Source organism: Fistularia commersonii, chromosome 26, assembly GCF_037954325.1.
Source record: "Fistularia commersonii isolate RoL2024-O1a breed Wild chromosome 26, RoL_Fcom_v1.0, whole genome shotgun sequence".
Lineage (NCBI taxonomy): Eukaryota > Metazoa > Chordata > Actinopteri > Syngnathiformes > Fistulariidae > Fistularia > Fistularia commersonii.
The window spans coordinates 10,765,359-10,791,077 of record NC_141309.1 but is presented as its reverse complement, the minus strand read 5'-3'; the positions used below and the strand labels follow the sequence as shown (position 1 = coordinate 10,791,077).

At 38.9% G+C, this 25,719-nt stretch overlaps 2 protein-coding genes across 14 annotated transcripts in view; one reads left to right on the top strand and one right to left on the bottom strand.

Moving 5' to 3' along the window:
* The window catches only part of adrb3a (adrenoceptor beta 3a), a 38,385-nt gene extending 35,876 nt beyond the window's left edge, over window positions 1-2,509 (bottom strand). Inside the window, exons 1-2 of one of the 3 annotated variants that reach the window (XR_015108788.1) lie at window positions 2,410-2,509; window positions 1,706-1,805 (exon numbers count right to left, since the gene is read on the bottom strand). The gene's annotated coding sequence lies outside the window, so the exon portion shown is untranslated. Of the gene's footprint in view, window positions 1-1,610; window positions 1,645-1,705; window positions 1,806-2,409 lie in introns of those variants that run through there. The other 2 variants (XR_015108790.1, XR_015108789.1) reach the window with 2 other exon arrangements.
* Window positions 1,776-25,547, top strand: LOC147218571 (AP2-associated protein kinase 1-like). Of its 11 annotated transcripts, XR_015108786.1 has the most exons (19): window positions 1,776-2,686; window positions 6,156-6,274; window positions 6,844-6,952; window positions 7,472-7,614; window positions 8,120-8,241; window positions 8,329-8,410; window positions 8,665-8,797; window positions 8,928-9,031; window positions 9,372-9,451; window positions 9,529-9,692; window positions 10,093-10,271; window positions 11,166-11,387; window positions 12,014-12,195; window positions 12,459-12,649; window positions 12,728-12,796; window positions 18,527-18,685; window positions 18,985-19,074; window positions 19,752-22,108; window positions 22,565-22,668. XR_015108786.1 is itself a non-coding variant. In XM_086173700.1 (18 exons), the coding sequence occupies exons 1-18, from the start codon at window positions 2,527-2,529 to the stop codon at window positions 19,844-19,846; spliced, it is 2,271 nt and encodes a 756-aa protein (XP_086029826.1). In that variant the 5' UTR covers window positions 1,776-2,526; the 3' UTR covers window positions 19,847-22,550. The 11 variants fall into 11 exon arrangements, 10 of the variants coding, with proteins under 10 accessions (XP_086029826.1, XP_086029825.1, XP_086029827.1 ...); XM_086173700.1 differs by lacking the exon at window positions 22,565-22,668 and having other exon boundaries at window positions 18,659-18,685; window positions 19,752-22,550; XM_086173699.1 differs by lacking the exon at window positions 22,565-22,668 and having other exon boundaries at window positions 19,752-22,550.
* Window positions 25,548-25,719: the final 172 nt, after the last annotated feature.

The window sequence follows — 25,719 nt, the reverse complement described above, 5'->3', positions numbered from 1 at the left end:
AAGAGATTAATTGGCAAACAAGTGTCCATGACTATTTCATTATGTATCAGAACTGTAAACCACTTAAGGTGGAAATCTAAAACAAACGTGCTTGGTGCCTGATTGATTACCTCTCTAAAGAACACTACAAGCGATACAAAGTGGTCATGAATAAGGGAATAGGTAAGGAAAGTGACTGTGGTGGAATCTGTTTTCACGATTTATGTCCGAACTTGCATGAACAAATGCAACTCCTCAAAAACTAAAGCGATAAACATTGACCGTATCAGGAATGAATTGACCATATTTTGTTACTTAGAGAACAGTGACCTCTGTCGGAAATAGTTTAAATTGCACACAAAAATCCGGCCACCCAAGATAATTGTACTACTTTTAAAACTCCTGTTTTGTCTGATAAATGATCCCAAGCCCTTCTCAATATATAAATGACTGGGAAGGAAAATGTGATAGCTAATGTGTGCACAATTCGCATGTCACCTGTCAAAGAATGTACAGTACGTTTTGGATGAATGCAAATCAAAACTATAATGGAGTTTGATTGAAAACAAAGTTAAAGTTTTAAATATATTTGAACTCAACAGCATGTTAGCAAAAAAAAAAGTTACATTCCATTTTGTCACAGTTGAAAGAAAGAGGGCTTCCAGACACGGTGGGAAACCTGTAACAGTCTTACTCTGCAATTAGTTCTTTTTTATGGAAAGGTGATTAAATGTATGTACAACCAAAAGGTAAGATGGTCTTTTCACCTGTTTCCCTTAGCGATCACCACAGCAAATCATTTGCCTCCATCTAACCCATCCCTCTACATCCTCTTCTCCCAAACACCGGCTAACATTAGATCCTCTTTCACCACATTCATAAACCAAAAGGTAGTCATTTAAAAAAAAAAAAGGGGGGGGGATATGCATTTTCCACTGGCACATTTTTATAAAGAACTGCAATAATATGCAAATAAACAAAAACAATCTGTGTCAGACACTACAATTGAAAAAGGTAATGATAGTGGCACTAATTCACAGCAACAATCTCTATCCTTTATACAAGTGGGAAATGGGTTTTATTCATGCAGTGCTTTGGCAAATTTGAAAGTACTCAAAGTACTTGACAATCATTGCACCCATTCAAATCCCATTCACACACTGCTGAGAAAGATTGCTAATAAACTTCACATTACTGCAAGGTCTCCTACATCCTGCACTTGTCCAAAGTGGTAAATTCTTTTTTTTTTCTTCTCGCGTGTGTGAACTGCTTTAACTCACTGCCTGATGGCAACTATATCCTCTTGGACCAACCGTTGTTTTTCTTTTGTTTTTGGGGATGGCACGTCTGTTTTGCGTGTGGCGACTTTATCATTTATCAATTCTGTATCAAATGTATCTCTAAATTGAAACAAACAGGGTGACATTCCGCCTTCCAAGCACGCACACATACACACGTATACATTAGTGATCGTTATTATTTCCAAGTGTCCAAAAAAAACCAAAACAAATAAATTGTCTTAACTAATGTGTAAGATAACCAGGACAGCACTGATTCAATCTAAGTGTTTTCAGGATTTAAGTGGCTACATCATAGACATATAAATAACATGTTTTCAAAGAAGTACTCACACGTGGTAGTATTTGTGATTTGAAAACAAATAAAATAAAATCAAATAAAATAAAATAAAATAAAGGTACGATGCCATTCAATTTGTTTGGACTACCTCCCTGCATCTGGTGGGCGGAGGGGCTTGAAGACAAGTCTAGTCGGAAGCGGCCATGTTCATCTCGCCAATCACATGGGGAGAAATCCAACCGGACACGCTGGGGAGCAAGAGAGGACTCCGTTTACTAGCATCTTCTCTGTTTGTAGCTTCGTTAGCTCTGTCCTTCAGTTATTCGACCAGCCTCACCGAACCTCGCTCTACGCAAAACTAAAACACTGGAAATTTATGTTTTAGACGGAATACGAACCGGCAGAGCGGCCATAACAACTTCCATTTACGTGAAGCGATATTCTGAGCGGACGAGAAGAGTGGAAATGTATAATAAGCTGCTTTGGACGCTAACAACCTACCTGGCTGCAAGTCTCGGCAGCTGTCACCGCGGCTAGCTGGATAGGTGTGCTAGCGGCTGTGTTGCGACCTCAAAGTGGAGCCCCGCTGACTGAACAGTCATCGGTCGTGCTCTCGTGCTTATAGACGGGTTACTTTAACCAGCCAGCAAGTGCTGCCTGAGACGACCGACGCATGGACATTGTATTTTACAATTGTGGTATGAAAGGTTCGACTCTTTGGCTCAGACTATGAGTTAGTCCAGAGACCGCGACCATACGAATCTGGGATGTTTTTTGCAGTTAGTTGGCTAGGATTTAGCCTAAAGCTAGCGATCTGCAGTTATTCAGTCATCGAGAAACTGCTAGCCTTACCTCATTGACGCTTCAATACAAAGTGACAGCGACTTGAGAGACAGAGTGTCCATTCGGTCATATTTGCCGTGATTAATTGTTGAAAATCGTCTCTTCTTTGAATAACGCCTGGAGGAAATGAAGAAATTTTTTGATTCTCGCCGGGAGCTGGTAAGCTCCGGGCCTGGTTCCGGAGCCGGTGGAGGTGGCGCTGGTTCCGGCGTTGGCGGCAGCTTCATCGGCCGCGTCTTTACCATTGGACGCTATCAAGTGACCGTTGAGGAAATTGTGGCTGAAGGTGAGCAATATCTGTTTCTGCCGAGATTCACATAACTTTGAACTTATGTGATAGTTAATTGATAAGTGAGTGAGTTGTGCTAGCGAGCCGGCCAGTGTCAACCCATTTTGACAATTATGGTTAAAAGTCATGTTAATTCAACCACTGGTCTCGTCTCTTCACCAAATTCGAATTGTCCTATATCTCCAAACAAAGTAGAGCATTTTCTGTTTGGCTTTCTTTGTTTACCCTCCAGATTTATTCTTATCAAGGACACATGGCAGTTTGGGATAACTTGGCAAAAAATCGAAAATAAAACTATAATCTGGTAAATAGTAGATATGTTGGTCATCAGTAGTCCTGGTGCTCTTGATCAGTGTATTTGATTCTTTGGAGCTTGGAGAAACCAGATGTAATTGTATTGGCAAGGCACCTTTGGTATGCTGAGTCATCTGCCTTGGTTGTTCAAAACAAGTGATAATTCTCAAATATATGTGGAAGTCAGGATGAAGATTTGGACAGATATAGTTAGCAATGATAATTAGGTTGCTGAGCTTGCCGCAGTCTCAAAGAATCCGTTTCGGACCCAGTTCAGTAGCATAAAGAGTGGGTTTTATTCTTATTAATTGTTGAATTCACCAAATCACAGTAACATGATGGCAGTTGTTTTTTCAGTGAATAGTATTACAGCCTTTCGTAAACTTTATCTCTTGATAACTAATCCAAGCTTGTTTAAACACTTCTTGAAGGGGTAACAAGTTTCCTGTGGTCATGTGTCTTTCCAATGAGCCTGCCATGTTGTGTTAGCCAACAGCTCCTGTCACTTAATAATTAATGAAAAAAAAAAAGACTGATTAATTTATCAGTGACATGGAAGGTCCCCATCTGTTTGGTCATAGCAGGGTTTTATGAATAGTTAAAATATTTAACCTGAGTCCTATTCTGTCTGTGGGAACTTTGGGTTTAGCATTTTCCAAATTATTTTTCTGTAAAGTTGCAAACTGAAGAACATGCACCTGTGACAATGATCCAGATATGGGAATATGAAATAAAGTAAAACACCCACAGCACAAACTTATTTAAATAAGATCTCATACTATGCACGTTTTCTTGACCAGTCTTGTGTTACTAGCTATATGACTCCCCATTGTGTCACCAGGCCTATTTATCCAGATGGTTTTAGCTATAGTCTGAAATTTTTGTTAACTATATTTATCGTTTCTTTTCCCTCTTAATTCTTTGGTTCCACTTTCTAACTTGAAAATCTTTATCTGCAATCAATTATTGTAAGAAGCACACAAAAGCAGTATGAGGGACATAAGCTCATGGCCTAAGATTCATGCTTGGAATTATTCTGTTGTTTGTTTGAGGCGTGTAAGCACAGGATATGTCGATGGTTTGGTCTTGACTGTATCATACTTTCTTGTGCTGGTTAAAAGTTGGTGATTTAAAGGTTAAAATGTGTGCAGTGAATTGCATTAGAAGCTACTATACTTCCCTTCAGGAGTTTCTATGAGTCACCTCTTTTCTGCAAACCGAAAGGCCAGCATTTCAGCACAAAAGTCTTCAGAAAATACACAGCTGATCATGTTTATTGTTTATATGTAGATGAGACTATACTTGTATTTTTAACCTCTAGTAACAGCTGTAGTTTCAAGAAGGCGTGTTTGTAAACAACATAGTTGTGAGAACACCAGGATAGGTAGCCATTGAAGCTTAGATGGCAGTTACATAAGTTCCATTACGCTAATGATAAACTGTTGCCAAACACTGTATCCTGTCACCATCATTTTCATGGCAAGAGTAGATAATCCTGACAGCAACTTACGTCAAGGCACAGTGGCTATTTGTAGCTGTACTTGCAGTTATTTATTTGCACTACCTACTAAGATTGTCGACCACTGATATATATATATATATATATATATATATATATATATATATATATATATATATATATATATATATATATATATATATATATATATATATATACACACACACACACACACACACACACACACACACACACACACATAATGGAGCTGCAATGCTTAATCAGTTAATAAGTCAGTCTTGAATTGAATTGTTTAATTGTTTCTGTGATGGGGACTGAAAAAGCTTTTCTTTTCCACATGTAAAAAAAAGGAATCACAAAAAAATGCCTATTTTTTAGAAAACGTGTAATGTATTACTTTGGGCATAAGGCATTATCAATTCAGGCACAGTTTAAGATAATTCCTTGACTGATCAAGTAAGTCAATAATCAATTTAGGTAAAAAAATTAAAAAAAAACATATCTATTCAGTTTTTATTCATAAATTAAGTTACTTGATATTATATAAAATATAGATATATAACTAGATATTTCATACATTTCACCTAATGCAAAATTTTCATACAACAGGTTTTTTTTTTTATTCTGGAAAGCTGGATTCTGAATAAAGAAAGCATAGATTTTTTTATCTAAAAATTCTCACACCTTTTCGTATTCCATTCAGTGTATTTTCTCCAAAACTGAGTGGTGTTTTCCGAACAAAACGCTAAGCTGACTGAAACTGGCCTTGACTTCACAATGGCAGCTGCATGAGTCAGCCCAGTGACTGGCTACAATACGCACTGTGCAGAAAAAAATGGTTAGCAGAAGAGGTGAAATAACCACAAAATGTAGTCCTTTGTCCTTGAAGCAGAAACTGCCACAACCTATCAGCACCAAATATGAATTGAATAAAATTAATTATGTTTTGAAAAATAATTAAAAAAAATCACAACGGGCACAATAAACCTGACCTCATTTTGCCTCTGCAGGCAAATAAGGATAATGAGACTTGTGCAGTTCAACCAAATATTCATTTTTGAAGAATATTTACAGCAGAATTAATGCAGCCTCAGAGGCAGGGATTTTGTGTATATTTTACCTCTGGTGTGGTTTCCTTCAAATGTATCTATTATTGTAGGGGTAAAGCCCATGCAGATGACTAGATTTTTTTTTTATTTTTTACTGTCCGTTTCTACTGAAAGCTGCCCATTTCATTTGATCACAACAAGTGTGCTTTCAAGCTCTTCTTAATCAGTTTTCATCCTAAATACACCCCCTTTAATCACTGTAACCTCAATCTTATCAATATAATCCAAAGAAATATAGAAAGGCAAAATATTAGTTAAGTAGGAGTCATTCCTCTTTATATGCTAGGGTGAGCTCATGGATATTTTGCTTCAACAGTTTCTCACAAAATGGATTACCAAATGGTATGTCATATAGTGTTCAGCCACTAAATAGCACGCTCCTAAGGAATATAGTTAAAAGACCTGTTTACTGTTTCAATACAGACAATTGACAGATCTCTTGTACAATTTTTTATGTCCAAAAATTCAATTGAGCATAGGAATTTTTGAGATTATTTTTTTTTATACCTTGTTCATGTTACATTTATGTTTTGAGTATGTATTGAATACTGTTGTTTAGCTTAATTTTTCCTTCATTTTGCAGGAGGTTTTGCAATTGTGTTTTTAGTGCGGACTCATCAAGGGGCACGATGTGCTTTAAAAAGGATGTACGTCAACAATGAACATGATCTTCAAGTGTGCAAACTTGAGATACAGATTATGGTGAGTCAACCATTGCAGAAAACTGTCAAATAAAAGCATTATTTTTTATTTGTTTGTTTCTTATTCAAGTAATTGTTGAGAGATCAAGCACAAGATTTAAGGTGTTTGCATTTAAAAAAAAACAAAAACAAGATCTATCTGCATTATGCTTCAGGAAAATAAAAACACTTACAATAATTTTAATCAGGGAAACTGATAGTGATCCCAGTACGAACTCAAACATCTCATTCTTAGTCATGGCTCTAAAGCAGCACTTTCAATTCTCTTGAACATGAGAATTTGCTATCTGTACTCCCTTATAGCCATTTCCCAAAAGGACCTCCTACTGTAATCAAACTACCCAGTTCCTGTGGCCACACCCTTGGTGGCATGAGTACTGGTTTTCAGCAACCAGGCTCCAGTTGTTTTGCAAAGAATCAGCATATCATAAGATTAATTTGTAAACTGAATGCTTAACAGTATGGGTGTTGTTCATTTTTTATGTTTTATTTGTAACACAGCTAAAAGTTTTCCAACTGATAAGTACCTGAAAATAAGGTCTACATCATTACATTTGTTTGTTTACACAGAGAGATCTAGTGGGCCACAAAAACATAGTTGGTTTCCTGGACTCAAGCATTGCTGCAGTTGGAGCAGGGGATGTGTGGGAGGTTCTGATCTTAATGGATTTCTGTCGAGGTAAACCTGCCCATCCCAGTCTGTTATTGTTTTGGTTGAATTTTGAGTTTGTTTACCTTCTATACCTCACAACATTTTGTCCAGTCCAATATTTAGCTGATAGTATCAGAGCTGCTTCTTCAGGGTCTTCAAAACCAATCAGTTTCATTTCAAAGAAAAATACATTGCAATGTCTCTTTGCATTCAAGTGTCAATTCCATCACTGAAATTTCTGCCGCTTTCCATTTTTTTTGCATATCATTGTAAAAATGCTTTTTCATTTTGCAAGCATGAATTTGACATGTGAATAGCCTGTTTGCATCTCGGCCATAAAAATGTACCACAGGAGATATATTTAGTGAAGCTTTTAAAACATATCAGTGAACATATCAGTCGTTTTTAAAATTTAGATGTGGGAAGTTACATATTCAAATTTTTTTTTTTTTTTTAATAACTGTTTAACTTTATGGTCTACAGGCTTTTCTTGAATATGTAGCATAATTCCTGAGGTGACTTTCATCTTGCATTTGTCTCATTTAGGTGGGCAGGTGGTCAACCTAATGAACCAGCGGTTACAAACTGGCTTCACAGAAGCAGAGGTTTTACAAATCTTTTGTGACACGTGTGAAGCTGTTGCTCGTCTCCACCAGTTTAAAACTCCAATCATCCATAGAGATCTCAAGGCAAGTTAATTTTTATTCAATGACATGAGTCTTGACTGTGTACAAGTTGAGACCACTTTTTGTCTTAATCCCTTTTATTTAAACTTGAATAAATTTTTAACCCACTTTTTACAAAAGACATGGTACATTTGCCCTAAACATTTTCACTTGGACATTTTGTAGTTAGTCAACCATTGTAGTCTTTGCAGAAACGAGAGATTATTTTCCTCTGCTGGTGTCTGCAAAACATAATTACAAAAGGTGAAAATGATGAATAGCAAGTGAACACTGCGATGCCATGATGTTTGTTTTTTCTTATGTCTCCTCTGATAATTATTTGGGCCAATTTGACACCATTACACAGCAACATAATGACAGCAAAAAGTTATTGACAGGACACATTTACTTTGTGGCATTGCAAATTACATTGGGTGGATATACTTAGATGTCCTTAAAGAAGTTGATTTAATTTTAGTTGCAAATCTGTTTTTTATCTTTGATTTGCATAATGTTATTTCTCATGTAGGTGGAAAACATTCTACTGCATGATCGGGGACACTATGTACTCTGTGACTTTGGAAGTGCCACAAACCACTTCCAGAACCCTCAAACAGAGGGAGTACCAGTGGTGGAAGAGGAGATCAAAAAGTTTGTCTCATATTTTTGTGTGATACTTTTTTACATATTATCATTTAAGCTGACACAAACTCATCACTATATGGATCTTAATCATAGGTACACTACTTTGTCTTACCGTGCTCCTGAGATGGTCAACCTTTATGGTGGAAAAGCCATTACTACAAAGGCAGATATTTGGGTGAGATCAAGCTTCATGATTGATTGGTGGCACAGTGTTCATATTTATTACAAGGAGACAAATTAAAACATCATTTGTGTGTGTGTGTGTGTGTGTGTGTGTGTGTGTGTGTGTGTGTGTGTGTGTGTGTGTGTGTGTGTGTGTGTGTGTGTGTGTGTGTGTGTGTGTGTGTGTGTGTGTGTGTGTGTGTGTGTGTGTGTGTGTGTGTGTGTGTGTGTGTGTGTGTGTGTGTGTGTGTGTGTGTGTGTGTGTAGGCTATGGGTTGTTTACTTTATAAACTTTGCTACTTCACACTTCCGTTTGGGGAGAGCCAAGTTGCAATCTGTGATGGCAGTTTCACTATACCTGACAACTCCCGCTACTCCCAGGATATGCACTGTCTCATCAGTAAGTAACATTACTCTTTGGAATGAGTATTGTACCCTATTTGGGTGTTTGTTGTGGTTGTGTGTATATTCAGGTAGTGGGAATATATTTGGTATCCAACCTGTCTTACACTCAAAATTGATTTTCTCAGGATATATGCTTGAGCCTGACCCAGATAAGAGGCCAGACATCTACCAAGTATCCTACTTTGCATTTAAACTTAATCAACAAGAGTGTCCAGTTCAAAACATAAACGTAAGTTACTGTTGTAAGCAGAACATTTCATAATGGAAGTATAAAGTGTTGAAAAGAAAATGTTTAATATTCACACTTGGACAACTTATTTACTTAATTTTGTAGTTCCTTTTCATGACACATGATAGCGGCTAATTTTTCTTGCTTTTGCCAATTGACTGCACTCTATTCTTCATAATTGTATCCACTTATGTATTTATATAACTACTCTGTGTTTGCTTCCTGACTCATTCACTGAATTTGGGCCATGTGTCAAAGATAGTGATAAACGTTAACATGTTAATATTTTTCTGACTTAAGATTTTAAGTTTGTGCATCACATATTTTTTGATTGTTCTAGAATTTGCCCATCCCTGTAAAACTTACTGAGCCAATCAGAGCCAGTGAAGCAGTGGCCAAAAAGAGTCAAACTAAAGCCAGGTAGGATAATAATTTGGCTGTTTTCATTAGAAGAAACTTGAACCATAATGAACCATTCTCTTCTTTCCTCTCCTTAGGCTCACAGACCCTATTCCTACCACTGAAACGTCAATAGCACCTCGGCAAAGGCCCAAGGCTGGCCAAACTCAACCACAACCTATATCAGGCATTCTTCCCATTCAGCCAGCTTTAACCCCACGCAAAAGACCTAATGTGGCTGCAGGAGTGCCCCAGCCCATAGGTACATGTAAGCCTGTGACACCTGTTTATCAGGTTTGGTTAAGTCCAAATCTCAGTGGGTGACAGGCCTGCTATAGTATCACAATATTGCCATTATTTGAAAACTCTAGCTGACAGCTTTGACTGAACAAAGCAATCTACCATCGACTAAAGATGCTCTAAATCAGGGGTCTAAAACTCTTGGCCTGCGGGCCAGTATGGCCCACGGGACGATAGTGTGTTGCCCCCGCCTTACTATGAAAGTTTAATGTTAGTGCAGTCCGCAAGATTGATATGTGGTAGGGGCACAAACTACTGTCCCGTGAGCCGCAATTCTCCTCGGGCTGTGAGTTTTAGACCCCTGCTTTAAATACATCTGATTTGAATCAGCAGTGAACATATTTCATTTTCTTCTTTTCCAGGGGTTGGTATGAGTATTTTGCCTTCAACTACAGCTGCTGTCCAACCCGTTCAACAGAATGCACAACCTGCACCGGTGCAGACCACCAATATAACATCCCAGGCTGCATTGCAGCATCAGCAGATCCTCCTGAAGCAACAGCAAGCTGCAACATTCCTGAGCCCGCAGAGTAACCAACAGGTTTGTCTGACAATGGACAAATACATAGCTGCTATGTTTCTGCTTAAAGTATTTTATAATTACTGTTCATTATAGTTTTTGTCGGTGCTGTGTATTGAATACCTTTTTTTTTGACTGACCATCTTGGTTGTCTGTCACACCCATTCATGAGAACATGCTGTAATCATAGCACATTTTTCCATCATACCAAATATATTCAGAAAGCAATACTATGATAATAATATTGTTTGACAGTCTAAATCAGAGTAACTGAAGAAAACAGAATAACTGAAGAAGTTAAATAGATGCAAGTGATTACATGAAGGTTTTGAGTTTCATAGTTCATACTTGATGGTATGAAAGAATGTACAACATTGTCTCCTGTCTTATCTCTTCTTTCTTAACGGATAAGAAAGCGTTTTAAAACACAGATATATAAATATGTTTATTTTGGTGACATTATCAAGAGGAAACAATGTGATGTGTTGTCTTACCACTTTGATTTTGCTCTGTGTATTCTATTGCTCACTCAAGTTATTTGCAGTGCACAGGGACATCATGTTTTAAATTGAGGTACTGCAATACAAATTGGGTATAGACTCAAGTTGTTAAGCTACGGTGCTTTGACACCTGGCAAGAATTTTAACTTAGGTAATCACAATGGGACACCAAAATATTTAGTTTCCTGCCTGAGTGTAGTTTCTAAGGTCTATTCTCAGATATATACACTAAAGCTGGAGATGATTAGTAGTGATGACAAATACATCAACTCTTAGCCCCCACTACCCTGTTGTCCCTCATTATGGACTTTTTCTATTTTCTATTTTGGGCATGTTGAAAACCATAAAAAAAGATCAGTTTATCTTTAAATCTAAAATTCTTCCTCATTATTGGCTATCTGGTATTCCTATTTAGACTGAGCCACAACAGGGCCTTCATCACCAACAGCAGCAACAACAAACAGCATCTCAGGCAACTATCCTACAGTCCAAAGATAAGCCTGTTTACCCTGCTGTTGCTTTGCAACTGCAACACCAGCAGCAGTTGCAGCATGATCTCCATGATACAGCAGCTTCCCAACTGATCCCCATCCCTGAGTCGGCAGTCATTGGGCCTGCTGCTGACCCAGATGTTGTGGTAACAGACTACTCCCGATGGCATCTGCTGCCTCTTTGGTCTAAAGTTTCTTACTAACTTGCCTCAAATGAATTGCATCAACTTTTGACTGCCTTTCTTCAGGGGTGATTGGAATGAAGAATGACTCTGAAATTATAAAAGGAGATTTGGCAATATTAGATTTGGCAATTTTAAGTGGCACTGCTATTGCTTTCCTCATTGATATCTTCATGCAAATTACCTTGCTGCAAATAGATATATTGGCACAGATGCAATATGAATCATTTAACAACCATAAGATTATTTCTTTCAGTAACTGTCTTTATCTACACATTTTTTTTGTTTTATTTGTTTATTTTCTTTTGTTTTTATAATAACCCTGCTGTAATACTTTTTCAATACTTTCAAATGATTGCGGAGATCTACTAATGGCCCGTCGTTCTTATTAGATCTCGCCCTATAACTTGTTTCCTCTTTGTCTTTTCATTGGCTTGTGGTAATATGGAATTTGATTTTTAAAATAATTTCATTTACTCCTCTTTTTGAGTTCAATCTGATTTCATACTTTTGCCTTGCAGGATATTGGTTGATTTGATTTGCTACTCATTGACCCTCATTGCCCAATCGCACATTACTACTTCTTACAGACAGTCGGCCCAGGGAATGTTGGCTCCCTGACACCTCCCTCATCACCAAAGATGGCACCCAAGAGTGGCCATAGACGCATCCTGAGTGATATCACTCACAGTGCTGTATTTGGTGTCCCAGTCAGCAAGTCAACTCAGCTACTTCATGCAGCTGCAGCTGAGGCCAGCCTCAACAAGTCCAAGTGAGACAAATTACCTCCCTTCACTGATTTCAGGATGCCTTTTCAATACACTGAGTGTGCTCACACGGGCAATAGATAGTCCATTCATATGGCTGGAGCCCAAAGAAGAGGGTTCCAGTCCAAGAACAATTCTTTAATTCAGTCTCTAAATGCTTCTGTTCACTTGCTCTAATTTGCATACATCAGTAACCACAGCCCACATAAACACGGTTGAATATTACTCTTCACTTACCCATGTTTATGTGATTATCTATTTGCTCTAGATCAGCTAGCACTACTCCTTCCGGGTCCCCCTGCTCCTCCCAGCAGAATGTGTATAACCCCGATGGTGATGCCACATCTGCCCTTCCAGTAAAAAACATTCAGCCAAGTTGGAACCCCTTTGGAGATGACAACTTCTCTAAGCTGACAGCCGAGGAGCTGCTCAACAAAGACTTTGCAAAGCTGGCTGAAAGTAAGTTGACTGGTCCATTGTTTGTGTGTGCTGCAGTGGTAGAGAGGAGGTGAAAGTTTTGCTTCTTTTTGATCACAGCTTCTCTACCTGGAGAGAAGGCCTTGGGCTCCAGTGAAAATCTCATTCCAAGACTCAATTCATTTTCAGGTATTTCTGTGCTTAGTGCTTCTTAATATATAAGATATTAACTTTGCAGTCTGTATTTTTCAACATTGTCTTCACATTTACCAATGTTGTTTAATGGATGTATAATTCATTCATTTAAATTTGTGATGTTTTCCTATCAAGATGCACTTAAAGAGATACCATGAAACAAGATTGGATTAGCTCTATTTTTATACTATTATACTATTATACTATTTTTTTTTATAAAAAAAATATCTGATATCCTAGATCCAGGTTCAGCATTGTTATGTGTACCTGGCATTTTTCCCTGATACCCATTCTTTCTGTGATTATTGTTAATGTTATTCTCTTCACTAACCTCAACTCAATATGAGCTGTACCTTTTCATTCTATTATATGTCATTTCTCCTTGGTAGTTATACTCATAGGAATTGTCAATATTTACTGAAGTGGTTTGTGAAACCGTAGTTTCGTAGTTTGTACGTCTACACTGATGTCATTGACATACACAAGCAGCCTCACAGTGACTCCTTGTCAATTCCTTTGAATAAAGAGTGTAGCTAAAGCTAGATCGTATCTCATTTGCAGATCTATGGTTTTACTGTTGCCTAGTAATACAAAGGACAAATACTCCCTTGTTAATTGGATTACATTGGTGCTAGAGAGGCATGCTTACCAGCACCTCCAGGAAGTCAGAGACACTTAAGACCACTCTCTTTTTTTGAAAAAGATAAGGCAACCTTTTATGTTCTCCTCTGTTTAGCGACTAGTTGATGTGAAAGTGAAGTCATTTTAGCTTTGTAGCCTCCCTGTCTGTTGTTGCTGTTTTAGGGCTAAACTGAGAGGATAAAAATGTTTAGGCTACTGCGTAATCAGGGTGTGGTTAATCTTCTCTACCCAGCCTAAGCTGTCTCTTTTCCTCTCACTAAAATAGCAAGCATATAAGCAAGCACACTTGGACTTTGGTTAATGAAGCAGAGAGTGTCACGTTGTATTGACAGAAAATAGTGACTTTTTGAATGAGAATTCCTCCAATGAATTAAGTAAAATTATAGTTGCTGACTATATAGCATCCCATCTCACCTAAGTTTTGTGTCATTTAAGCTTGAATATGATCCTTTTTAACAGTAACAAGTTATAACAAAAAAATAATCAGGTTTGACCTGTTTTCAATAGTAAAGAGGACAAATGGGTCACACCTCCATAGCCATTCATGAGCCAACAAATTCCTTGTTGAACCCCCACCTCTTATTTCCCCAAACCAGTTTCCTGTAGGTATTTGCTGCAGTGAAAATAATTGAATTTATCTTTTCATCAATTAACCACATTTAACTTAATGAAATCAATTGCTTCTCCTGGGTAGTTCCAGTTGGCAAATGCATAGTGCATGAGCCCCTCCCCATCAAAAACATTACCTGCACTAAGTATGAGCTTCCCCAAGTCTGTAATTTTGAATAGCAAGATACATTTTTGAGTGAGTAAATATAACAAAAGTATTTCTAACGATATTTTAAGTTTTTAACAAGCTTATCTTTTCCATTTTCCAGTTCGCTATTGTCCCTCATATAAAAAAATGAATTTCTCAGCAGAGAAGGCCTCTCAAAAAATATGTCAAAATGACAATTTGCCATTCTTTCAATGGTCAAATATGTCAAACTTTTGTCAGAGACTTTGAACACACTATGTGTTTCAAAAGACAAACAGGTATGCAATAAAAGTAAATTGCGGTAATAGCAGAAAAAATGTCAAAATATCTTTTTAGATATTGGTATAGCTTCATCTTTGGCAGTATATGGCCAGTGGTAGCAGTTTGGTTTGTAAGTAAATAAACAATTGCTTTCTGAGCTTGCATTGCTTGTCAGTATTGTTAAATATTTGCTGTTGAGTTGAATATGAGGGTGTTATTTATGTATTCCTCCATAATATTTGTCATCACAATATTGCTACCTTTGTGCCAGACTGCTGTAAAGAGAACATAATTACCGGTAACTAGTTCTGCAATACAACAAGCCCCATCTGAATGTAGTTTTTCTTTTGGCCATATACTTACTGTCTCATAATCACTGCTATTCAACATTCATTTATCCTTTTAGGTCTCCTTTTTCTTATATTGCTGAAGTTTCAGAGTTTACTTTTTGCCCCTCTAGTGCTGGTTTTCAAATTGTCCCACATTTCATATTTTCTTTACATCTGTCCATCCATCCTCAACCTCTGGGTGTTCCCAGAAATCTGGTTGTCTGTGAGCAATGTCTTCCAGAAATTATCTTCTACTCCCTGGCCTCTTAATCCTGGCTGAGTCACTGAGTAGTTCCAAACATCAATGGTACCACTTTGTTTTTGTCCCTCTGCTTGCTCGTTATCTTCACCTTCTTTACCTTACTTCTCTTAATGTGTCGTAGTTTTAAACTTTACATATTGACCTATTTATGCTTTGGGATTTCTATCTTTACAACAAGTATGAAATCACAGTGCTTTCGACATCAGCAATGGCTGATTTATGACTTCATTGATTCTAGTTTAAAGGCTCCACAGGACCAATCATATGCATGGCTACTAGTCCCAATTAGCTGTCAAGCCAACTGTACAGAATATTAAACAATGCAACTCATTGAAGTATTTAAAAGTCAAATACTACATTATTGTTCCCTGGTGTGATGGCATTGACTCTTTGATTATTTTATATAATTTTGTGTGGGTACCACAAAAAAAAATAATTAGAAAGGTGTGGACCAGGGACTTTCGTTGTCCCCAAATGCTTCATCACATGAGGCCCCAGAAAGATGTACACGCCATATCTGAGACAAAAGTTTAACAGTTCAAACTAAATTGATGGCAGGATGCACAACCCTCTTTACACAGCACACATCTGAAAACTTGACATTTTACAGATACAATGCATATATCAACCCAAAAGTACGCTAAATAAATCCCAAAGGAGAAATACCCATAGGGACGACTGAGAGTTTGAGAGGTAGAGCCCCTTAAATGGACAGTTTTTCTGGCAACGACCAATGCATACTATGAAACAACTATGAATGCAGTCCGCAGATGTGGCAAGGTCTGCAAAAGACCAGTCTAAAAATACACCAGGCCAGGATGGGCAGCCTAATCCTGAGCTTTCGCCTCAACACTAAAGACTTTTAAAAGATTTTTAAAAGACTTGTGTAAAACTATCAACTCATACCAGGTCACATCTCAAGATTAGTTTTTATAGTCGTAAGTCTTACAGTACTGATACTAGGCTAAGACTAAAGACTGTGGTTGTCACATCTAAAAACTTTGCAAAGATTTTCAAAAAGACTCATGGAAAACTACAAGTAGATTCTTTCAGCTATTTTTCACCACCATGTAATGTTTTCACCAGGTTTTCAGCGAGCTTCACCTATATCCGTCCAATGATCAGAATCAGAGAAGCTTTATTTGTTCCAGACGGCCAATTGGAGGGCACAAAGGGTAGCATAGCAACCTTAAACATCTATAAATATATTGAATACATATAAAAATTGAAAATAAAGTGAATTGACTCCTACATGAATAAGGCGCCTTACATAAAATTATCATCATCATTATTATTATTATTTACTCGTTATTGCTTTTCCTTCTCCACTCGGTTGTTATTTGTTGGAGGGTTGACACTTGTACACGCCGGCCTGTTCTGCTCACAGCTCCACCCTCTGCTCCTCTCTCTGGATGCTCCATACTGATCAGGACATCCTATACCATTCCCATTCATCCATACCATAAACAAATACCGTCCCTGCCACCCATAACCCTCTGGGCAATTGTTTATCTACCAGGTTTCCTTTTTCTGGTATTGTTGGAGCTCATCTATTGGTTGTTGATTCAGTATTTACAGTGATGTAATGCTAAGACTGCCAATAATATTAAACGTGTTTGAATGTAAGTTCTAAAACTAGGAAAAGACTGAGCTAGGACTGTTTCAAGACTTAAGACTACCTCCTCACACTTAACCACGGACATGGCAGGAGCATACTGCAACTCTGCAAAGACTGCCCTATGGCTCTTTCCGATCGATTTCCTTACGACTGCCAGTTTGGAGTCTGTGACTGGAAAATCATAAGGTGTAAGCCAAGCATAAGGAAGCTTGTGAGGCAACGCACAGTGCCAGCAGCCCGGTATAGCGTCTGGTGGGATGGAGGAAGATCCAGGCTTGGATGCACACCAGAATGCTTAGAGCATCCAAGCACCACAAGCTACACCCCAAAGGAGACCATCAGAGCTGTGTTGGTGTTTATGGCCCACTGCCAACAAAGCGTCAGTGTGGCGACGGTTCAACTAGGATTGTTGAAACGGCCCTTGAAGCAACCGCAAAGGGGGATTTGAACAAGAGGCTCTGAACCATGAGCACACTCATAATCAGAGTGAAATGCAGTGGCAATCTGTATGCCTGGTGGAGGACATCACCCGCCATGTCTAAAACACATAAGTGACTATATGAGAGAGCAAGACCTTGGCCACTGTGCAGCCCTCATATTCCATCCTGAACCAACTACTCTCTTCAAGAGTGATGAAACCATCCTCGAGGAAGTCAGAGGTCTGCAAACCACTATTGTTACCACCATGACCGGTTTCTGAAGGCAGTAGCAGACACCATCTGCACAGGCATCAACATCGATAAGTAGCAGTATCCTGCAAAGTCCACAATTACTTTTGTTCAAGCAGGCCAGAAGTCTAAGCCCCATAGCAAGTCCCAGGGGGTGCTCCTCACAACAGCAAGGGACTGGCAGCTCCTGGTTGACCTGGAGACAGTTGATATTCCTAGACACCACTGCAGCGATGTCGCTCAACCCTGAAACGTCTTGATGTCAGCGACAAGCAAGCAGGTGGTGCTGCTTGAGCTAATTGTCCCATGGGAGGGTGGCGTGGAAAGGAAGAGTGCGAGGTACGCAGATCTGGTGGCTGAGTGTCGGAGGAACGGGTGGGAAGCCCGTTGTGAGCCTGTGAAAGTGGGCTGCAGGGGCTTTGGGGACAGTTTCTACATCAGGTCCTGGGGCACTTAGCGACTTGTGGGTTGCACAGATGAAGAGCCACCAAAAACACCCTGGGAGCTGCTGAAGAGGCTTCATGGTGGCTCTGGTTAAGGGGGGGGCACATGGCGAAGTACGCTACCTAAACACAAGTCTGGGCCTGATCACCCCTGGCTTCGTCACCTGGGCGAGAGTCATTACCTGAAGTTTAATATTTGTTTGTACTTGCCAAACAACATTGCCAAAAATTTAGTAATTACATAATTAAAAGCAATAATTTAGCTCGCCCTTACCATCATTTGAGGTTTGTAGAAGAGAGCTTGTCCATATTTAATGAAAATAGAGGGTGCGGAAATCAAAGCTTAAATCAAATACATAGGTAGAGCTTAAAAATGTCTCTATGAAACTTGCATTTTGAAAAGCAATGAAGGCCATGCATGATCATGGTGAAGGTGTGCTTTAAAAGATTGTTTTAAAAGTTTGCGGTGACAATGCAGCCACTTCTCTTGTCTGTGATTGACAACGAAGAACTTGTGACATACAGGGAACCCACCTGTACACATTTTCAGGTGAAATCAAGCTGAAATATGAAGGATGCTACCCAAGAAATGTTTCCTCTTTTGTATTGTCAGCCCTTCACTTAAAATCATGTTACAGCAGTGCTCCACAAATCTCAAAAACGGAAGAAAAATGTGACTAACCAAAAACATTCTTCTTACTTGCTGACCCTTGTTCATTCTAGCTTTGCTTCATTCTATCTCAGACTCTCTAACTGGGGAGGACACACTGCTGGGCTGTGATCTATTATCTCATACTTCTCATGGACATGAGTATGTCTCTCCTCTACTTTCCTCCTCTGCTACTCTTGGCTCCTGCTCTGGATCCTGTCTAGAAGAGCTGCCGCATGTCCAGACATCCTCTGGTGAGCCTTTCTTCACATTTTTCCAGCTGCTTTTATGTTGGTGTATTAGCTAGTGCTTTGTAACCCATAGAGTATCTAAAAGATAACAACTGGGACTTGTTCGGTAAACTCTTCCGACACTTGATACATTTGAGAAAGAACCCAAAGCAACCCTTAAACACAGCATCAAAATTCTGTTGCTACCCTTCTCCATCGATTTTTGATCTACCTACACGCACTTTGTTTTTGCCTCCTTTCTTTGGTCAAGTTAACCTCTTTCCTTTTCTATCATTCCTCCATTTCCTCTTCCTTCACCGCAGACTCTGTTTTGCTCATGTCTTGTGGGGAGAAAGGCAATGATGACGAGTTTGATCCTATTCCTGTGCTCATCTCCAAAAACTCAAATCAAGGTAAGAATGATAGAATCCAGAGATGAGCACTTAATTTACAGCTGCTGATGCTGTACCACTAGCCTGAGCTCTCACGAGTGATGAGTGACTTCAACAGCCATGACAGCGTAGTTAATCCAGTGACTGCTAATGTGAGAGGTCTTGTATGGGTGTGCTTTGCACATTAATGCTTCTTCACACATCAAGCTCTCACATTAGTGAGCTGTTTTAACTTTTTTTTTTCCCCCCCAAAATCTTATCGTGACCATGATATTCCACCCACAGGATTTTTGGCTTTTTGCAGTTTATTTTGAAACTTCTCATGATAGTTTGGCGTTCCCTTAATCTCCCCTTGTAATAATGCAGTATAAGAATTGTCCCAGCTCACTCTCTGCCTGTTTCTCTTTCTCTTTTCCTGCCCCTGGTCATCCATTTCTCTGCTCTCCCATAATCTCCTTATTCACTTTTCACTCTCAAATTCCCCACACAATCTTTTGTTCATATTTTTCTTCTTTTGCTTGTCTTACACAATCTCCTCTGGCTCTTCCATGTCTATCTGTCTCTTTCTCATGCTCACTCTCCACCGCCCTCTCTCTCTTACTTGTGCTCTCTCTCTCTCTCTCTCTCTCCTTCTCTCCCTCTCTCTCTCTCTCTCTCTCTCTTGCTCTCCCACTCTCTCTCTCTCTGGCACGTTTCAGGTGGCCACTCGCACAGCAACAGTGGCAGTTCAGAGTCCAGCATCCCCAACTTGGCACGTTCCCTTCTGCTGGTGGATCAGCTCATCGACCTCTAGAGGGGGTGGGAGAGGTCAAAGGGGCAGTGTGCAATTTTAGTAAGGGGATAGGAGAGGGGCGGTAGAGTTGTGGAAGCTGAGGCAACTAATGTAGCACCATATGAAGCCAAATGGAGGATCCATCAAATTTGATTCAGCGGAAGTGCTCTCTTTGTGCCACCTTTGACTCAACTCCATCTCTAGTTGCCTGATAAGCTGGTTGCATTTATCTCTGCTGGCCGATTACATTCCCACGCTGGTAAAAAATCTTTCTTTAATGTCTGAGCATATCGTCTGCCACTGCCCTGGCTACACCATGGTCTTCCCCATGCTATCCTCATTCTGTCATTAATCCCTCATTGAATGTATCGCCATGGTGGTCAAGTCATCACATGCACGCTAGGCTGCCCAATCATGGCTGCATTTTGTTCATTATCAATATGCTTTGTGTTCAGGGTTCAAGCTTTATTTAAACTAGCCACTTTGACGAATGCTATTTTATGTAACAGGACCTATTGAGGAGAGATGAGTGACAATGCTCTTGAAGACCTGGAAAACTTGATGCATTTTCCCATGAATGCTTTGAACATGTGACTGTTTGAATACTTCATATGTAAAGACACATCCTGTGTGACAATCTGAGAGTTGTTTGCACCGGGTTGTAAACTTATGATGACAAAATGACTGTCTTGAACGGTGCACTATCACTGAAAATCTTTTCACTGACCTATAAAACATTTCCAAACTATTCCAAGATAGACCAATAACCAACAAAAATGTATATTAAGAAGTGTAGGTCCAGCATTCCTGTATCTACTACATGCTGAAAATTAAGTGGAGTGTTATTTTGTTTTAAATCTACTATTTACTAAGGCTGTAAATCTGAGATGTCTTGAAATCCTGAAAGCAGTGAAGACTTTATTTTCATGGCTAAATAGTGTGGCTAAAATGGTCTTGGCAGAATAGTTGAACTGTTAGCATTATTATTTAGTAATACAATTTAGAAGTGTTTTTCATTTTAAGAATAGATCTTTGTGTGGAGGGTCCTGTCATATCATTGATTCTATTAAGAGAAGCACAGTAGAGCTTAAAGGAAACACATTTATTTCATCTGTAGCTTTACCAAAGCTAAAAGAGCTAAAAGTTTTATTAAGCTGTCAATGTTCCAGGTATCCTGTTTTCTGCTCTCAGGATCAGCAAAGATGACCAGATATTTTGCAGCACACCAGTGTTGGTTACAACCTGTTACCCAGTTTTTTGTGTAGATACTGTACTAACAAGGAAACTTTTCATCATAATGGTTTTCCCCACTGTCACCCTCCCTTGTCTCATCTGCCCAGTTATCTCTGACCACACAAGTGGGTATCACTTGGCCAACATGTTCATAATACTTCCTTAATGTACATAAAGTCGCTATAAAACATTTCTTGCTTTTCTTATTTTTTAGCACTAGCTCTGGTAGCATTTCTAAAATCATCATGGTATGAAGATTTGCAATGATTGAAAGTGGGTCTTATATGTATAAACCCAGTCTAATTGCTATATTTGTGAGAATACATAACTCCGATTTTGTGTCGTAAAAATACACAAACTTCCCCTGTTCATGTCAGTCATTCAAATTGTGCTTTCGCTTTTAGATATCATTACTGATAAATGAAACAAAGTGCTTATGACTACTGAACATTCATACCGGTGTGTTCCATAATAGTTATTTCAGTAACTTGAATTCCCAACGAATTTTGCATTCTTATACACCTTTCTCCCCTGACTGTTTCACACATTTGGTGCCTAAGGGTCACTGTATAGACAGTGTGATTTAAAAGATAGAGGAGTTGAGCAGAAATATGTAGTTGCTTTGAATATCAGTTCTGTTGATTATTTGATGCTGTGAGTACATCTTTTAATTGTTCCACTGCAATATTTTTGCCTGACCATAGTGCATTTCAAGAAAAAAAACGCTCCTCACTCTTCATCAAAACTCTTCATGCAATAAGTCTGGGGTAACAAATCCTATTTTCATGTTACTTGAGTCTGTGGCAAAACAACAGTTTCAGATTACTACAGTTACGATCAAGCAGTCCTTTAAATTTTTATACATCTCATCGGTACATTGACCATTGAACTCAAGTAAATAATCAGTTGCTTGGTATCATGTACAAATTATGGATATGCCAAATTAGCATTTACATAATCAAGTACTAAAAAAAGGGGTGTTTTCTTTTAACCTCTTGAATTAACATCTTTCCTGGCTACCAGTTAACAGCTACCGTCAACCATACTGAGGTAAGATGGATCTGTCTCTGCTCCTCTTTGCAAACCTGTCTTTCCCAACTACTCTCAGCTTTAAATCAAAGGCCCCTTGTCTTTGGTTCTTCACTGCCTCCTGATCTCACAGAAGCACATCTGTTTTAACATGTTGACACTGTTAACAATGTTATGAAAGGTGTAACTATAGCTTTTTGTGACAAGTTTTTGTAAACAAGTTTATTGGATACTGTAATGATAAAGCTGCACAGTCCTTCCTGTCCCACGTAATGTCCAAAAGGTAGAATTGTGTTTTTGTTATCCTTTTCTCCTCTATTGGTTGGCTCCTATTGATTCTCCTGCTGCTCAGCTGTTTGTTTGTCAACTAATCAGATGGAGCTAAGGAGTTGTTATATGGTCCTGTTAATATTTAAATGTTCTTTCCAACTATGTTCACCTCTGATCTGTCAATCTCCATGTCTATTCCTTGTACAGATGTTCAAGGAGGGAGTAATGGCTACCCTGTGCTCCATGACGGACTAGGCACTGAAACGCAAAACGATTCTCAAGAAAATGCAAGATGTGTTCACTCCAGTGATGAAGATGAGGACAAAGAGGTCCATAAGGAAGAGCAACAGAATGAGGAAGAACCTGAAAGTAATGCAGGTGCCCATGACTGCAGTGGTACCACATATCTGCTTCTAGATTCCGAGAATGAAGAGGAACAAGATGCCCGGCAAGATGCCCAGTCATCATTGCTCACTGACATAGTGCCATCACAACCGTCTAATACCTTTGTTCAAAATCATTCCCAGCCAGTGACGGGGGCAGAGGTTACCACAGATGTTTTTGCAAAAGCCCCATTTCATGTAACACAAGAAGCAAGTGATGTGTTCGCCAATGCACCATTTCGACACACCCTACTTGGAGCTTCACAGCAGCCACAGCAGCTTGACGTGTTCTCCCAGGCTCCCTTTGCTAAAAGAAAGGAGACCACGGGAGCTCAGCCCATGACCTCATACACCAGTACTGCTGGGGTTCATACTGCACCGCCTGAACAAAGTGCGTTGGGACAGGTTCCTCCTCAACCATTCCACCCACAAGCTTTGGCCAAATATTCCCGACACTTAAAGGGACCAGTTCCGCCTCAATCCTTAGCCGCGCATAGGGTGGTTTCTAATGTGAGCAAGCAAACTGCTGCAGGATCCGTCCCTCTTCGACCTCGATCATGGAACTCAGAAGTAGGTTCTGTGGACCCCTTCGTGTCAGCACCTTTTCACCACAAGGCCCCGCAAGACAAGCCCTGAATGCACACTCAGAAATTAGGGCAGTGTGTTTCACTGCTACTGTATTATGCAAGCTTTAATGGGCAACTGCATGATGTCACCAGCTCTGCAGCTGGACTGCAAGCTGTGCTGCATGGATCACATTCTTCAAACAACAATATGCAACAATTTTACCTGAAAATAACAGCTTTGGAATGATTTTGATGGTACACTGACTTGTGAAAATAGGAGAATGGTGACTGTTTCATTCCCACTCTGCTGCAAATGCCTGTTCATGCACAAGGTGACTTGAATGAGTACACAATTTTGTGTGAATATCAGTGACCTTACCAATCCTATGATTCTTCCTGAAACCTGACCAAGTATTTTTGTGCCTAATTTAAAACAGAACATAAAACCTAACAAAACACAAACACAATTTTGTGTTAGTATTGAAACCATCACATTCACATATGCTTGACTTTCTTCTAGCACATACTAGGATGAGGCAACAACAACTACAGGTAAACATTGTCAGATGGCAGAATAGAGAGGAATGTAACAGTATAACCAAAATTATATCCATCCTTAAATATTTTTTGTTCTCTGTCTTGGCTTCATGTCCAAGTCCCTCACATGGATTTGTGAGCCACTCAGGCATCAACACACTTTGGCAGCAGATGTTGCTGTAGCATATTAGAAGTAATATTTTGTTAAGGTAAATGGCGCAAATGGTTGCTATACTGGAAAACTGACAACACCAAATTCCAAGATCCTCTCTTTTTTCTTTGTCACTCAGTGAGAGCCTCTGGTACGAACCTCTCCGCAAAGACTGGTGGTCAAGCATTTGATTGTTTTCTTGTCTACCTCTGACCTTTTCTGTGCTTAACTATCACTTACTGAGGGATTTAAATGATTGCCTACAGCTTTGACAGGTTTTATGACAGCTTTATTGTGACACTGGGCTGAAAAGATGTTAATCTGTCAATCTTCAGTTATTGGGATTTTAAAAAAGATAGTGTGATTAAAAAATCCTAACTTAACAGATCCTTGTACAGTTTGCAGAATGATGTTAATAAAGCCTGATATAAGAACAGATGGCTGAGACACTCCTGTCTGCAGGGGTTTCTAAGATTCATCTGTACGTATGTGATAGTAGAATATTTAAATTTGATTACGATTATGTGCATCTAGTCAATTTGTCTGACAGAATCAGAGCAGATGCTGGATAATGATGTATAGATAAGGAATTATTACTGACTGTTTGTTTTATCCAGAAGGTCTGAGTCTATTGTTATGTGTTTTGTTTCTGCTCCCTGTGTCTCAGTTGAACATTTAATAACAATGTTGCATGTGGCATACAAACTTTTATACAAATGCCCAGAATAGAAAATCAATTTCGTAGCTCCTATAATCATGTAGATTCCTCATATGCCTACTCCCTGTTATTCCAAATGCTCTTACCTTTGCATATTTCAAATGTTGACTGTATCACTTTTGCCTTCTTTGCCCTCCTTCACTGCTGCATTTGCATAATTTCATAAACCTTGCGTTTAGAACCAAATACATGTCAGCAGTATACATATGCACCAAGACTTTCGCTCTGCCTTCAATACATCAGTATTGCAGACGTCTCATTTAACTTGAACTGTGTACTGATTGACTTTTTAGAAGTAGCTGAAATGACAACTTTAACAATAACAAATTACTGAATTTACATTAGTATCTATAGCACTTGTGCACTGCAGTGAAAGTCAGGGATTGTTACAGCAGTTTGGTAACTGACCACATTCCTTTAGAATTTATTTCTGTTTTGTTGTGCTTTTTCATTAAGTACTTTTTGGTTTGTACCACTGCACTTTTAAGTAAGGACATCCAGCCCATCTCAAACCAGAGTGGATTTTAAAATGTCCTCTGCTGCAATGTAAAATTCTGTTCTATATTTTTGAATCGTACAATCATTTTAAAACAAATGCTCATTTCTCCCACTCCCCTTGAATAAACAGGGGTTGCACATAGTCAGGGTTCTCTTAAGAATGTGTTATGATTGTAACATAACTGGAAAATATAGTGCAGCCAATGTTGTATAGGAAAGGTGGAAGATTCAACAAATTCTCATTTGGATCTGAAGCACTTGAAGTGCTTGTCATGCTGCACAGCCTGCCTTTTAAAGTTTGTTGTAAGACAAAAAAATTAAATGAATGTAAACCACATTTTGTACTATTGTTTTTCATTGTCCTCACCAAAGTATTGAGTTGTGGGACGCAGCTGTAGTTGAATGTTCCTTTTTTTTACAGGACAGTTGTGTGCTGTATTTAATGCATTATGCCTATTCAAACTCAACATGCAAATTTGCTGATCAGACACAATATATTTACGAAGGAT